This window comes from Perca fluviatilis, chromosome 13 (genome assembly GCF_010015445.1).
Source record: "Perca fluviatilis chromosome 13, GENO_Pfluv_1.0, whole genome shotgun sequence".
NCBI lineage: Eukaryota > Metazoa > Chordata > Actinopteri > Perciformes > Percidae > Perca > Perca fluviatilis.
In genome coordinates, this window is record NC_053124.1 from 32743473 (window position 1) to 32758472 (window position 15000).

Consider the following 15000-nt stretch of genomic DNA (forward strand, 5'->3'; position numbering starts at 1 on the left):
TGCTACTTAGGGTGTGTGTGTGTGTCTTATTGTGTGTGTGTGTGTGTGTGTGTGTCTCTGTCTGTATGGTGTGTTGTGTGTGTGTGTGTGTGTGTGTGTGTGTGTGTGTGTGTGTGTGTGTATGTGTGTGTGTGTGTTGTTGTTGTGTGTGTGTGTGTGTGTGTGTGTGTGTGTGTGTGTTGTGTGTGTGTGTGTGTGTGAACCTCTAGTGGGTTTCTTTTTTTTTCGTGGCCCCGCAGTGGGGTGTGTTGGAGGAGGTGTGGGTGTGTGTGTGTCTGCATGGAGTGTGACTAACAACAGAGGTTACAGATGATTGTGATGTGTGATATGTATGTGATGGTATGTGTGTCTGTATGGTGTGTGTGGCTGCATGGGTGTGACTACTCACCAATTCTTGGTTTATTATTGATGATATTATTATTGATGTGTGTGTGTGTATGTGTTTTGTGTGTGTGTGTGTGTGTGTGTTATGTGTGTGTGTGTGTCTGCATGGAGTGTGAACACCCAAGAGATTACAATGTGTGATGTGTTTGTTTTGTTTATTATTATTGTGTGTGTGTGTGTTGTGTGTGTCTCTATGGTGTGTGTGTGTGTCTGTGTGGTGTCTTAAGGAAGATTATTGTATGGGTGTGTGTGTGTGTGTTGTTGTGTGTGTTGCGATTAGTGACTACCACACCAAGGGTATCCCAGCGTGTCTGTGTGTCTCTATGGTGTGTTGTGTGTGTGTGTGTCTGTATGGTGTATTATTGTGTTGTGTGTGTGTGTGTCTGTGTGTGTGTCTGCATGGAGTGTGACTACCACAAAGAAGTGTCTGTGTGTGTGTCGATGTGTCTGTGGTGGTATGTGTGTGTGTGTGTCTATGGTGTGTGTTTTTTGTTGTGTCTGTGTGTGTCTCTATGGTGTGTGTGTGTTGTGTGTGTCTCTATGGTGTGTGTGTCTGTGTGTGTCTCTATGGTGTGTGTGTCTGTGTGTGTGTCTCTATGGTGTGTGTGTGTGTGTCTGTGTGTGTCTCTATGGTGTGTGTGTGTGTGTGTGTGTGTGTGTGTCTGTGTGTGTGTCTCTATGGTGGTGTGTGTGTGTGTGTGTCTCTATGGGTGTGTGTGTGTGTGTGTCTCTATGGTGTGTGTGTGTGTCTGCATGGAGTGTGACTACCACACCAAGAGGTATACAGCGCGCGTGTCTGTGTGTGTCTCTGTGTGTGTATGTGTGTTTGTGTGTCTGTATGGTGTGTGTATGGTATGGTGTGCATGTGTCTGTGCGTGCGTGTGTCTGTATGGTGTGTGTGTGTCTGTGTGCGTGTCTGTATGGTGTGTGTGTGTCTGTGTGTGTCTGTATGGTGTGTGTGTGTGTGTGTCTGTATGGTGTGTGTGTGTCTGTATGGTGTGTGTGTGTGTCTGTGTGCGTGTCTGTATGGTGTGTGTCTGTGCGCGATTGTGTCAGTGTGTGTCTGTATGGTATGTGTGCGTGTCTGTATGGTGTGTGTGCTTGTGTGTGTGTGTCTGTGTGTGTGTCTGTATGGTTTGTGTCTGTGTGGTGTGTGTGCTTGTGTGTGTGTGTGTGTGTGTGTGTCCGTGCGTGTGTCTGTTTGTGTGTCTGTGTGTGTGTGTCTGTGTGGTGTGTGCTTGTGTGTGTGTGTCCGTGCGTGTGTCTCCACGGCTCCTTCCAGCGCTTAGCCCCGCCCCAAGACGATTGTGATTGGTTTAAAGAGATAGCCAATAAACCAGAGCACGTTGTTCTCCCATCCCCCAGAATGCTGTGTGGCCTCGCCAGACCTTCCTCCACAGCACTGTGGAGGAAGGTCCGATGGGTCCCCAGACTAACGACACCACATTTCTCCCCCCCCCCCGGTCCAGCTACGACACCCTGCTGGCCCACAACGCTCGCCTCCACCCCGGCGAGGACAGCTTCACGCGGACGACGACGAGGCATAACAACGAGACGGTCGTCCAGCAGACCGTCAACGACCTCACCTTCGACGGCGGCTTCGTCAAGATGGAGGCCGACGAGGCCGTTCAGGTACTTCATCCAATCAGGACTTCGGCTCCCAGTGATCAACAATTAGCTTAATGCCGAATGCACCGGTTAAGATTCTGCCCGAAACCGAATCCTCCTCCAGTCCTCAGTCCACGAACACAGCAAACACACGAGTCGTCACTTTGTCAGACGTTTTAGCCACTTTTTCCGATGTTTCTGTCTCTTTTTTCCGATGTTTCTGTCTCTTTTTTTCCGATGTTTCTGTCTCTTTTTTCCGATGTTTCTGTCACTTTTTTCCGATGTTTTTGTCACTTTTTTCCGATGTTTTTGTCACTTTTTTCCGATGTTTCTGTCTCTTTTTTCCGATGTTTCTGTCTCTTTTTTCCGATGTTTCTGTCACTTTTTTCCGATGTTTTTGTCACTTTTTCCGACGTTTTTGCCACTTTGTCCGACGTTTTTGTCACTTTATCAACGTTTGCCACTTTGTCTGACGTTTTTGTCCCTTTTTTCGATGTTTTTGTCACATTTTCCGATGTTTTTGCCACTTTATCAACGTTTGCCACTTTGTCCGACGTTTTTGCCACTTTGTCCGACGTTTTTGTCCCTTTTTTCGATGTTTTTGTCACTTTGTTCGATGTTTTGCCACTTTGTCCGACGTTTTTGTCACTTTTTCCGATGTTTTTGTCACATTTTCCGACGTTTTTGCCACTTTGTCCGACGTTTTTGCCACTTTGTCCAACATTTTTGCCACTTTGTCCGACGTTTTTGCCACTTTGTCCAACATTTTTGTCACTTTTTCCGACGTTTTTGTCACTTTGTCCGAAGTTTTTGCTACTTTGTCCGACGTTTTTGCCACTTTTTCCATTTTTGTCTTTTTTCCAATGTTTTTGTCACTTTTTCGTCACGTTTTTGCCACTTTGTCCGACGTTTTTGCTACTTTGTCCGACGTTTTGGCCACTTTTTTCGACGTTTTGTGTGGGTGTCTGTGTCTGCATGGTTTCACTTTTTCCATTTTTGTCTCTTTTTTCTAATGTTTTTGTCAATTTTTCTGACGTTTTTGCCACTTTGTCCGACGTTTTTGTCACTTTTTTCGAAGTTTTTGCCACTTTGTCCGACTTTTTGGGGCGCTTCTTTTCTACGATGGCTGAGGAACTTTTTCGTGACTTCTTTAGGACTTTATGTCGACCAAACTGTAAGTGAGAAGACTATATGACATATATATATTTTACTTTTTTCGATTAAATAACAGCATGTCAATAAACTAAACATGTCTGGCCCTTGATGTGATTCTTATTTTCCAGTGTGGCCCTCTGGGAAGTTGAGTTTGACACCTCTGGTTTGAAAGAATACGCCACCGTTTGTTGAAATAGGGTTATTCACCGTCTTTTTTATATATATATATATATATATATATATATATATATATATATATATATATATAAAAAAAAAAAAAAATAGGGCTGTGCAATTAATCCGAATGTGATCATGATTTCGGCTCTCAATGATCACAAAAACAGAATAATCAAGAAAAAATATTATTTAGCTCATTACATTTTGCAAGTAAATTCTTATTTTCTCTCGTGTTCTGAATGAAAAAATTAAGTTTAAATAGGAAAAGTATTACTGCAAATTTCACAGTTGTATCTGTATTTTTTTACTGTTGATTTATGTAACATTTTCCAACTGTTTTTTTCAAGTTCAATAATTGCAACATCTTTCCAGAAGTCGACGAGTAATCGTGTTAAATTATCGTGATTTCTAGGGCTGCTCCCTCTTAGTCGATTAATCGGCTAATCGGTCGTTTTGGTCTTCAGTCAACTTAGATCTCTCTAGTCCATTAGTCATGTCTGATGATTTTTTTCATGCTGAATGACTTATTTTCCGAGAAACGTACGAGCTCATCTCTGGTAAACACAAGAATTAAAGTGGTGCTTTTAGCATGACTCAGATTTACAGATCTGTCGATTAAATCAAGTTCAATAATTGCAACATCTTTCCAGAAGTCGACGAGTAATCGTGTTTAAATTTTCATGATTTCAATATTGACCGAAATAATCGTGATTTTATATTTTTTCCCGTAATCGAGCAGCCCTACGACGAGGCCGGCGAGGACGCGTCCCGCCGGGGAATCGCCCTCAGCAAGACGCCCATCATGAGGGTCAGGAGCCGCCGCCTCGAGCCCAAGAAGTTCGCCGCCGCCGCGCACAAGGCGGCCGCCAGCGATGACGTCATCAAAGTGGAAAGCGACGACGAAGACGAAGACAACGCGGAGCCGCCAACGCTGTCTCCGGCCCCGATGGCGTCCCCGGCCCTTCCTCCTCCTCCTCCTCCTCCTCCACGCCTCATCCCCGTGTCGGCGCCGCTGCAGGTGCATGCCGTCCCGCAGAGCATCGTGGTCAACAGCTCCCGCGGCGTGGGCGGTGGCGTGCTGCCTCCCGGCACGCTGGCGCAGGTCCTGTCGGCGCTGCAGAACCAGCAGAACTGCGCCCAGACGCAGCTGCTCATCCCCATCAGCAGCATCCCCACCTACAACGCCGCCATGGACAACAACGTGCTGCTAGTCAGCGCCTACAACCGGTAAACGCAAAGGGTTAAATGGGACGCCCTTAGTGGTCCCCTAATACTGTATCTGAAGTCTCTTTTATATAGACCTTAGTGGTCCCCTAATACTGTATCTGAAGTCTCTTTTATATAGACCTTAGTGGTCCCCTAATACTGTATCTGAAGTCTCTTTTATATAGACCTTAGTTGTCCCCTAATACTGTATCTGAAGTCTCTTTTATATAGACCTTAGTGGTCCCCTAATACTGTATCTGAAGTCTCTTTTATATAGACCTTAGTGGTCCCCTTATACTGTATCTGAAGTCTCTTTTATATAGACCTTAGTGGTCCCCTAATACTGTATCTGAAGTCTCTTTTATATAGGCCTTAGTGGTCCCCTAATACTGGATCTGAAGTCTCTTTTATATAGACCTTAGTGGTCTCCTAATACTGTATCTGAAGTCTCTTTTATATAGACCTTAGTGGTCCCCTTATACTGTATCTGAAGTCTCTTTTATATAGACCTTAGTGGTCCCCTAATACTGTATCTGAAGTCTCTTTTATATAGGCCTTAGTGGTCCCCTAATACTGGATCTGAAGTCTCTTTTATATAGACCTTAGTGGTCTCCTAATACTGTATCTGAAGTCTCTTTTATAGAGACCTTAGTGGTCCCCTAATACTGTATCTGAAGTCTCTTTTATAGAGACCTTAGTGGTCTCCTAATACTGTATCTGAAGTCTCTTTTATATAGACCTTAGTGGTCCCCTAATACTGTATCTGAAGTCTCTTTTATATAGACCTTAGTGGTCCCCTAATACTGTATCTGAAGTCTCTTTTATATAGGCCTTAGTGGTCCCCTAATACTGTATCTGAAGTCTCTTTTATATAGACCTTAGTGGTCCCCTAATACTGTATCTGAAGTCTCTTTTATATAGGCCTTAGTGGTCCCCTAATACTGTATCTGAAGTCTCTCTTTATTTTTTAACTTCCCTAACAGCTCAGTTTGTAGAAGACTAAACGGTGAAACTGTGATTCCTGTGCGGCAGGTTTCCGTATCCCTCGGTGTCGGAGATCGTGGGTTTGGCCTCGCAGACGAAGTTCAGCGAGGAGCAGATCAAAGTCTGGTTCTCCGCCCAGAGGCTGAAACACGGAGTCAGCTGGACGCCGGAGGAGGTCGGTGCTTCACAGAGACGCTTTCCCACACCACACCACGCCACACCACACCACGCCACAGCCACGTCACTACACACCACAGCCACAAAGCAAAGATGCATATTGGAATGATGAGTATGTAATGTGTAGAGAAGTGGGTGAGTGGCCAAAGTGGGGAATACCCCACTCAGCGGCTTTCCAGGCAGCGCTGCCTGGAAGGCGCTAGGATTAGACACGGGGCGTTTCCCAATACCAAGAATGCAAACTACGGACTTGTGTTCTTGGGGAGAACGTTCTTGCTGGTTGTTCTTGGAAGAATTAACTCGCAAGTTCACAAGCACAGAAAACGCTGTTAACAGTTTGAGACGATGCCTTCTTCCTGTTATTGCTCAACACTCCCAGCACAGAGGCTACCTGCAGGGCTCCAAAATACCAGCTAGAAATAAAAACCACAACAATATAACCACTTTGTATTAAAACAATCTCCGGACAAGAAAACCTCATAATGCTACAACTATTGCAATAATATTGAAAAATAAAACTAATTGAGCTTTAATTTTATTGTTTATGGTTTAGCTCAAACACCCCTTACTTATTCAAAAGAGTGGAACGTGATCCCTACTATTATTAGCATATAAGTTTAAGTCAGTTTAAATTAAACAAATACATGCATATGCACTGGTGTGTCCTATGTGTTCCTATTAGTGTTATGTGGAATTATCATTTCTATATTATTGTAGTACACTGTATATGCCCAGGGAGATGGAAATTAGAAATTCAAATTATAAAGGTTGGTGTCTCCCCTTTAGTCTACATAACATGTCATAGCATGTTACCACTTTATGTACAACTGTTCATTCATCATACAGACTGAAACTCAACTTCTAAGGGAACAGGGACACAAGCACACAAGTCAATAGAAGAACACATATTGGGAAACGCCCAGTGGTTATGGTTAGGGTTCGGTGCCTTGAATTCGATGTTGAGGGCTCAAATGCCCACGGCACACCACCAACCAAAAATGTTACAAAATGACACATTGCAGCCTAATAAGATCAGAATCTTCAAATTTCCTGTTTTAAAAAATGTATCCATCGCTGTTGCAGGCTTACATCGATGATCTCGGCCCTACTGCTTACATCCTGGCGCTGCGGGATGCGCGCGAGAAAGCTGGCAGTAATTCTACGGTCTTAAATCAACAAGGTCATTATTGCGCTATACTGCCACCTACTGACACAGAGTAGTATTTAATTTCTCTGCCAGTCATCACGTTGCAGGCACAGATGCGCAACAATGGCAAATTATTTGCAGTAAGTCAATAAAAAAAAAAGATTTGTTGGACCAATTACCGTATTTTCCGGACTATAAGTCGCACTTTTTTTCCTACTTTGGCTGGCCCTGCGACTTATAGTCAGGTGCGACTTATACAGTACAGGCCAAAAGTTTGGACACACCTTCTCATTCAATGTGTTTCTTTATTTTCATGACTATTTACATTGTAGATTCTCACTGAAGGCATCAAAACTATGAATGAACACATATGGAATTATGTACTTAACAATAAAGTGTGAAATAACTGAAAACATGTCTTATATTTTAGATTCCTCAAAGTAGCCACCCTTTGCTGTTTTATTAATAAAAGGGAACAAATTACACTCCCAGCACAGAGGCTACCTGCAGGGCTCCAAAATACCAGCTAGAAATAAAAACCACAACAATATAACCACTTTGTATTAAAACAATCTCGGGACAAGAAAACCTCATAATGCTACAACTATTGCAATAATATTGAAAAATAAAACTAATTGAGCTTTAATTTTATTGTTTATGGTTTAGCTCAAAACACCCCTTACTTATTCAAAAGAGTGGAACGTGATCCCTACTATTATTAGCATATAAGTTTAAGTCAGTTTAAATTAAACAAATATGCATATGCACTGGTGTGTCCTATGTGTTCCTATTAGTGTTATGTGGAATTATCATTTCTATATTATTGTAGTACACTGTATATGCCCAGGAGATGGAAATTAGAAATTCAAATTATAAAGGTTGGTGTCTCCCCTTTAGTCTACATAACATGTCATAGCATGTTACCACTTTATGTACAACTGTTCATTCATCATACAGACTGAAACTCAACTTCTAATAAATCAGAAAACAAATACACCAAAAATATGAACTAAATACAAAATATAATGTAGGCTATAGCCTATGGCATAATTTAAACAAGTCTCCCGGAAAAGAAACGGGTATATCTCTCATATAATATATACCGGTATTTTTTTTCGCACTATAAGGCGACTTAAAAGCCTTTAATTATCTCAAAAATCGACTTATAATCGGAGCCTTTATATATGGATCAACCTCTCCGGATCACTGCCCGTTGACGGGACACTGGGCGTTACAACCTCGATAAAACTTCCACTCATTCGCGTTTTTATAACTTTAAAGCATTAAATATTCAAAATATACAGCCATGCGACACACCAATTGAAAGCTTAGCCTCTAATGATTAATTTAAGCCCACATACAAAGCATACGATGATTTATAGCAGTTACACAACTGTTACAAAGTAAACAATTTACAATAAAACAATTTAGCCATAATCTGCGCAGCTGTCGGAGTGCATCCATACCTGATTTCGTTGTCCTTTCAGCAACAAAGTGGTATTTTGCCCAAAACTGATTTTCATAAATCCACAAGAGTCCAAGGAAATGTAATATCCGGAGCTTTATATTCCAAAACGATCTGTTCCCCTCACAATGTTGAAGTTTCTGGCCGAATTGCCGGAAAACGTTTTCCATTTCCGCACTTGTTATCTCGCGCGCTTGTGTCGGGGTCTTCGCCCAGCTCGCTACATGATCGTTGTGGGCGTCATCGATTCCTAGCTTCTAAGCTGTGATTGGTAGCTCATATTGGCCAATCCGTTCAGGTTTGCCTCTGATATGGCCAATGGAAGCGGACAAGCCGATGACAACATGTCAGGGACCACGCGTTGACGAGGTCATGCCATTTTCTCGGACCACTTAGATTTAAATGTTATAGAGGAGGGATCGGAGTTGTCAGAACGCTTCATAAAGTTTGACTTTATCTGTTTTGTTGGACGTTTCCTTTAGCACAGCTCCATCTAGTGGATGCATAACGCAACTCCCAGTCAAACGTTTGACTGCGCAGTATCTTCTATTCTATGCACCTTATAATCCGGGTAAACCTTATATATGAAAACAGTTCTAAAATAGGCCGTTCATTGAAGGTGCGCCTTATAGTGCGGAAAATATCGTACAGTCTATCTATGGTATATCTCTCTCCTCTGCTTCTCAGTTGTGTATTTGTGTGTGTGTGTGTGTGTGTGTGTGTGTGTGTGTGTGTGTGTGTGTGTGTGTGTGTGTGTGTGTGTGTGTGTGTGTGTGTGTGTGTGTGTGTGTGTGTGTGTGTGTGTGTGTGTGTGTGTGTGTGCTTTGTTGAGTTTAACTCGAAAAGACAGTTAACCCTTGTGTTGTCCTTCGGGTCCCAGTGACCGAAGGACAACACAAGGATTATGTACTTCCGTTTACTTTTTTGAGGATTGCTCTCTAAACCCTGTTTTTTGTAAAGTTAAGTAAAGTTTATTTCTAGAACACATTTAAACACAGTTTAAGCTGACCAAAATGCTGTACAAACAAGAACTAAGGTGCTGTATTAACCCCTTGTTTAGAGAGCAATTCTCAACAAAGTAAACGGAAGTACATAATCCTTGTGTTGTCCTTCGGGTCACTGGGACCCGAAGGACAAACTACAAGGGTTAACTTCACGTGTTGTGATATTATAAACAAAACGATCCGAAATCGAAATAAAGCCTCTTATTTTACGGTAACCCGCAAAACTTACCGTCAGCGGGATCTCCGAGCGACGTCCGAGCGTAAAGCGGCGCCCGGCAGGCGCAAGCTGGCGGCGCGTCATTTTTTGGAGCCCTCGAATTCGAAACGTGGAGCAAATTGTCAATTCGGCAAAGATTTTTCGCAAGACTGCCTATATTCGGAAATATAAACCCGTTCATTTCGCCTAAAATATTCTCAGAAGTGAATTTAGTGATGATAAAATGCGGAAAATTGTTAAAATTGTCCCGTTTTTGGGCTGTCTATGTACTGGAAATCCAACCATCATTGAATGCCGAATTGAATGCTGGGATACAGGTGCTGCGCAGTTCATACAAGTTACCAACCGATGTATCCTCGGTAAATGGGCGTCAAGAATACATCCGGGAATTTTAACTGTTCTTGGCCGAACTTGTGTATTGGGACAGTACTTTGGCAACACGAGATGACGTTTCACAGGGACACAAGCACACAAGTCAATAGAAGAACACATATTGGGAAACGCCCAGTGGTTATGGTTAGGGTTCGGTTGCCTTGAATTCGATGTTGAGGGCTCAAATGCCCACGGCACACCACCAACCAAAAATGTTACAAAATGACACATTGCAGCCTAATAAGATCAGAATCTTCAAATTTCCTGTTTTAAAAAATGTATCCATCGCTGTTGCAGGCTTACATCGATGATCTCGCCCTAACTGCTTACATCCTGCGCGCGCGCGGATGCGCGGGCGAAAGCTGGCAGTAATTCTACGGTCTTAAATCAACAAGGTCATTATTGGCGCTATACTGCCACCTACTGACACAGAGTAGTATTTAATTTCTCTGCCGTCATCACGTTTGCAGGCACAGATGCCAACAATGGCAAATTATTTGCAGTAAGTCAATAAAAAAAAGATTTGTTGGACCAATTACCGTATTTTCCGGACTATAAGTGCGCACTTTTTTCCTACTTTGGCTGGCCCCTGCGACTTATAGTCAGGTACGACTTATACAGTACAGGCCAAAGTTTGGACACACCTTCGCCTCAATCTGTTTCTTTATTTTCATGACTATTTACATTGTAGATTCTCACTGAAGGCATCAAAACTATGAATGAACACATATGGAATTATGTACTTAACAATAAAGTGTGAAATAACTGAAAACATGTCTTATATTTTAGATTCCTCAAAGTAGCCACCCTTTGCTGTTTTATTAATAAAGGGAACAAATTCCACTAATGAACCCTGACAAAGCACACCTGTGAAGGTAAAACCATTTCAGGTGACTACCTCATGAAGCTCATTGAGAGAACACCAAGGGTTTGCAGAGTTATCAAAAAAAGCAAAGGGTGGCTACTTTGAAGAATCTAAAATATAAGACATGTTTTCGCTATTTCACACTTTTGGTTGGTACGCATAATTCCACATGTGTTCATTCATAGTTTTGATGCCTTCAGTGAGAATCTACAATGTAAATAGTCATGAAAATAAAGAAACACACTGAATGAGAAGGTGTGTCGAAACTTTCGGCCTGTACTGTATAGTCCGGAAAATACGGTAAGTAAAATCGGATAATTTCTCACGGCACACTAGTGTGACGCGGCCCTACGGTGGTTGAAAATCACTGGGGGTAGAGTGCTGGCAGAACTGGGAAAGAAGCTGTTCCATTTTTGGAGAGGGTCTCCCGTTGCGAACGTCTCCTTCTCCAGACTGATCTCATAAAGTGGCGTATGTACGACGCGCCAATTCGTGCGCCATTTTGGCGCGTTATCAAGACGCATAATCGCTTTTTAGCGAGTTTATCGATGCAAATCGCCAGCCATTGACCTACATTGCGAGTGAATTTTCGCCCTAGCGAGTAGTATAAAGGGAGGTAGGACCACATCAGGAGGTTGGCTGGGTTGGAGCAGAGGTAAATCGCAGGACTTTCACCCAGGAGAGCCGGGTTCGAGTCCCGCTTGTGGCGATTTTCAGCAGTGTTTCTCTCCTTTTATTTTTTTTTTAAGCCTCCCCCGATGTTTCTTTGCTAAACCCAATCTTTTGTTGTTGTCCTAAGCGTGTTTTTGTCGTTTTTATTCCGTGCTTTTGCTTTCGCTTTTTTTGTGTTACTAAAGCCTTTGTGTTCTTTTCCTAAACCCAACCTTTTTATTTACAGTACAGGCCAAAAGTTTGGACACACCTTCTCATTCAATGTGTTTTTTTATTTTCATGACTATTTACATTGTAGATTCTCACTGAAGGCATCAAAACTATGAAGGAACACATATGGAATTATGTACTTAACAAAGGAAGTGTAATGAAAACATGTCTTATATTTTAGATTCTTCAAAGTAGCCACCCTTTGCTTTTTTTGATAACTCTGCAAACCCTTGGTGTTCTCTCAATGAGCTTCATGAGGTAGTCACCTGAAATGGTTTTACCTTCACAGGTGTGCTTTGTCAGGGTTAATTAGTGGAAGTTTTCCCTTATTAATAAAAAAGCAAAGGGTGGCTACTTTGAAGAATCTAAAATATAAGACATGTTTTCAGTTATTTCACACTTTTTTGTTAAGTACATAATTCCATATGTGTTCATTCATAGTTTTGATGCCTTCAGTGAGAATCTACAATGTAAATAGTCATGAAAATAAAGAAACACATTGAATGAGAAGGTGTGTCCAAACTTTTAAGACTATTCCGATTCCTAAACCAATTCTTGAAAAACTGCAAAATGACATCAAAGAAAGGCTTTTTATGGAGTATTTTTTTTTTAATTGAAAATTATTTAAATTTAACAATATATTAACATTTTAAAGTACTTAAATATATAATAAGTAAACCTAGGTCACCTAACGCACAACTACAATAATTTAACAAATAACAGTTTTACTATTACTACTAACAAAATAAATGTTGAGTTGGTATGGCAACCAGCTTCAAACTTTAGCACTTCTTTAGCAGAAAAATGACCATATTTGCCTTCTCTGGCGAGACACTACACCTCTCCTGACTTATGGCATGTAGGCCTACTGCACAGGAGAAAACTCTCTCAGGTGGTGTCCAAGAGGCCTGTACACACACAGGTAGGAGTCTGAAAGGGCAGACAATTTGGGGAGGCTGTCCTGCCTCCCCCACCACCAGGCTTCAGGGTCTCGTCCTGAACAATAGACTAGCAGAGCAAGTGTAATATGGTTACTAGCGATCACATGCAGTCAGTGAATGGTTAAAGCGCCCATATTATGCTCATTTTCAGGTTCATAACTGTATTTTAAGGTTGTACCAGAATAGGTTTACATGGTTTAATTTTCAAAAAACACCATATTGTTGTTGTACTGCACAGCTCTCTCACTGCTGCAGATCCTCTTTTCACCTGGTTTCTGTTTCAGCTACAGAGTGAGACCTCTTTTCTTCTTCTTCTTCTGTACTATCTTTGATTGCACTCGCACATGCTCAGTAGCTCAGATGTAGATCATGTCAGCTAGCTAACTCTAGAGACAGTAAAAGAGAGCCTGTTTCTCCAACTTTGGTCAGTTACAAGGCAGGATTAGCTGGGAGACTTCTAAATGAGGGCGCACATGTAAGTAGTTCTTTTGTAGATTATGGTGAACTTGTGTGTGTTGTAGCAGTGCTTTGTTATTGAGAACGACGTAGCATGCTAGCGTTAGCGTTAGCCGGCTAACGCTAGCATTAGCCGGCTAACGCTACGAGCTAACGGTTGTGGTTAGCCAGCTCATTTCGGACTGTGACGTCAAAGTCTGTCCGGAGCGACAGAGGGGAAAATATTTCAGTCGGAACCGAAAATTTGCGTTCTAATCCGGTCCGAATACTACCGTTTGCATAGGAACCGGTACCGTAGTGGAACCGGGTGTTTCGGTACCCAACCCTAGATAACACGCCACTTGGCTTTTAGGAAAGTGGGCGTGTACGTTTACGCAAAGTCGTGATGTTGTTATGGAAGTTTCCTTTGCAGCAGGGGGGGGGAATTTCAGAGTTTAGTAAATTGAAACAAATAAGACAGACTGAGACTAAAACACCAAGTTGGGTTTTTGTATTTTATTAAAAAAGATATATTTGCAAATATAGGAGCAACATGATTTCACAAAAGGCTGCAGCCCAGCGTGGAGTCAGTTTCTCTAATGAGTGAACAAGAACACCAGGCTTATATGCATCTTCAGAGTGACAGCACACACGCACTTGGCTTATTATGACGCTACAATTTTGACAGGCAATCTGATACACATGAAGACAATCAGAGAAACACAAGAGACATCTCACCTCCTCCTCCCGGTACGACTTTCACCCCCCAGCAGGGCCGGCCATAGACTTTTGGGGGCCCTAAGCAGGATTTGGTTTGGGGGACTCTCCACATTGTAACATGTTGCCACTGCACTTGGGACTAAAACCAACTTCTGTGTATTGTAAATATTAGTTTAAGCACTCATAACGCACAAATAGCCTATGCATTTAAAGACTAATGTGAGACCTACTAGCAGCAACGCTATCTTTATTTAGACCGGCTCTGTTATGAGCTCTATTGTGGGACATTTCAAGCGCTCTTGGGGGCCCCCTTCTGGTAGCCCTGGGGCCCCTAAGCAGCCGCTTAGTTCGCTTATGGGTCGGGCCGGCTCTGCCCCCCAGTTACATCTTAACTGGCATGGGAAAACTAGAGCCAGTTTTAGGGTGACCTTGTAGCCCCCTTATCTGTTCAGGCAAAAGAGCTTACATTATGTTCAGACTGGATGTCTCACAAGGTTAGAATCTGCATGTGGGAATGAGAAACTCTTTCAGCATTTGTGAGCGAATTAAAGTAGAAATTTAAAGTAGAAATAAATAGTGTTAATTTTGTCACCTATTTTTAATTTAGTCTTAGTCTTAGTCTTGTGCCAAACATGTTTGTGAGTCAAGTTTTAGTCGACTAAAAGTCTCGTCATTTTAGTCTAGTTTTAGTCAAAACATTTTAGTCTTTTTTTTAATAAATTATTTCTGATAACCATTTCAGTCAAATAGTTATAAAAATAAATTATATATAAGTTATATAAATATTGAGCCTCTTCCTTATTTCACCAGTAAACGACAAAAACAACCAATGCATGGGGAAAGGATATTTTACAATAAAATAAATGCAGCACGAAACTGGCGAGGCGTATTTCAAGTGAACGCAACATGTGTTGTTTTTCAGACAACGGCAGCTGCAGACTGTCGTACGTCTCGTGTTGGAAATAGAGACAAACCTTTACACCGTTTAGCTGTCAGCATTGTAACCCTTTTATATATGTCAATGTGTTTAGCTACTCCAACTGCTAGCTAACGGTATGCTAACGTTACCTGCTGCCAGGCCAGCTGACAGTCTTGCCTGGGCCCGGGACGAGATCTTAGATGGGCCCCCCCCTCGCGGCCAGATCTCTCCTTTTCCCTTGCTCTTCCTCTCCTCACATCTCTCACTGAAATTAAGTGTGTAATCAGTCTCTGATCCATCCTGCTCAGACTCTCCGACAGGGCAGCGAGCCCCCCCGCATCA

At 42.2% G+C, this 15000-nt stretch overlaps 1 protein-coding gene across 1 annotated transcript in view; it reads left to right on the forward strand.

The window, feature by feature from the left end:
* Positions 1-1116: 1116 nt before the first annotated feature.
* The window catches only part of LOC120570938 (zinc fingers and homeoboxes protein 1-like), a 17397-nt gene continuing 3513 nt past the window's right edge, over positions 1117-15000 (forward strand). The window contains exons 1-4 of the mRNA XM_039819634.1: positions 1117-1163; positions 1854-2016; positions 4064-4551; positions 5563-5689. Coding sequence (XP_039675568.1) covers positions 1117-1163; positions 1854-2016; positions 4064-4551; positions 5563-5689 — 825 coding nt within the window. The remainder of the gene's footprint in view (positions 1164-1853; positions 2017-4063; positions 4552-5562; positions 5690-15000) is intronic.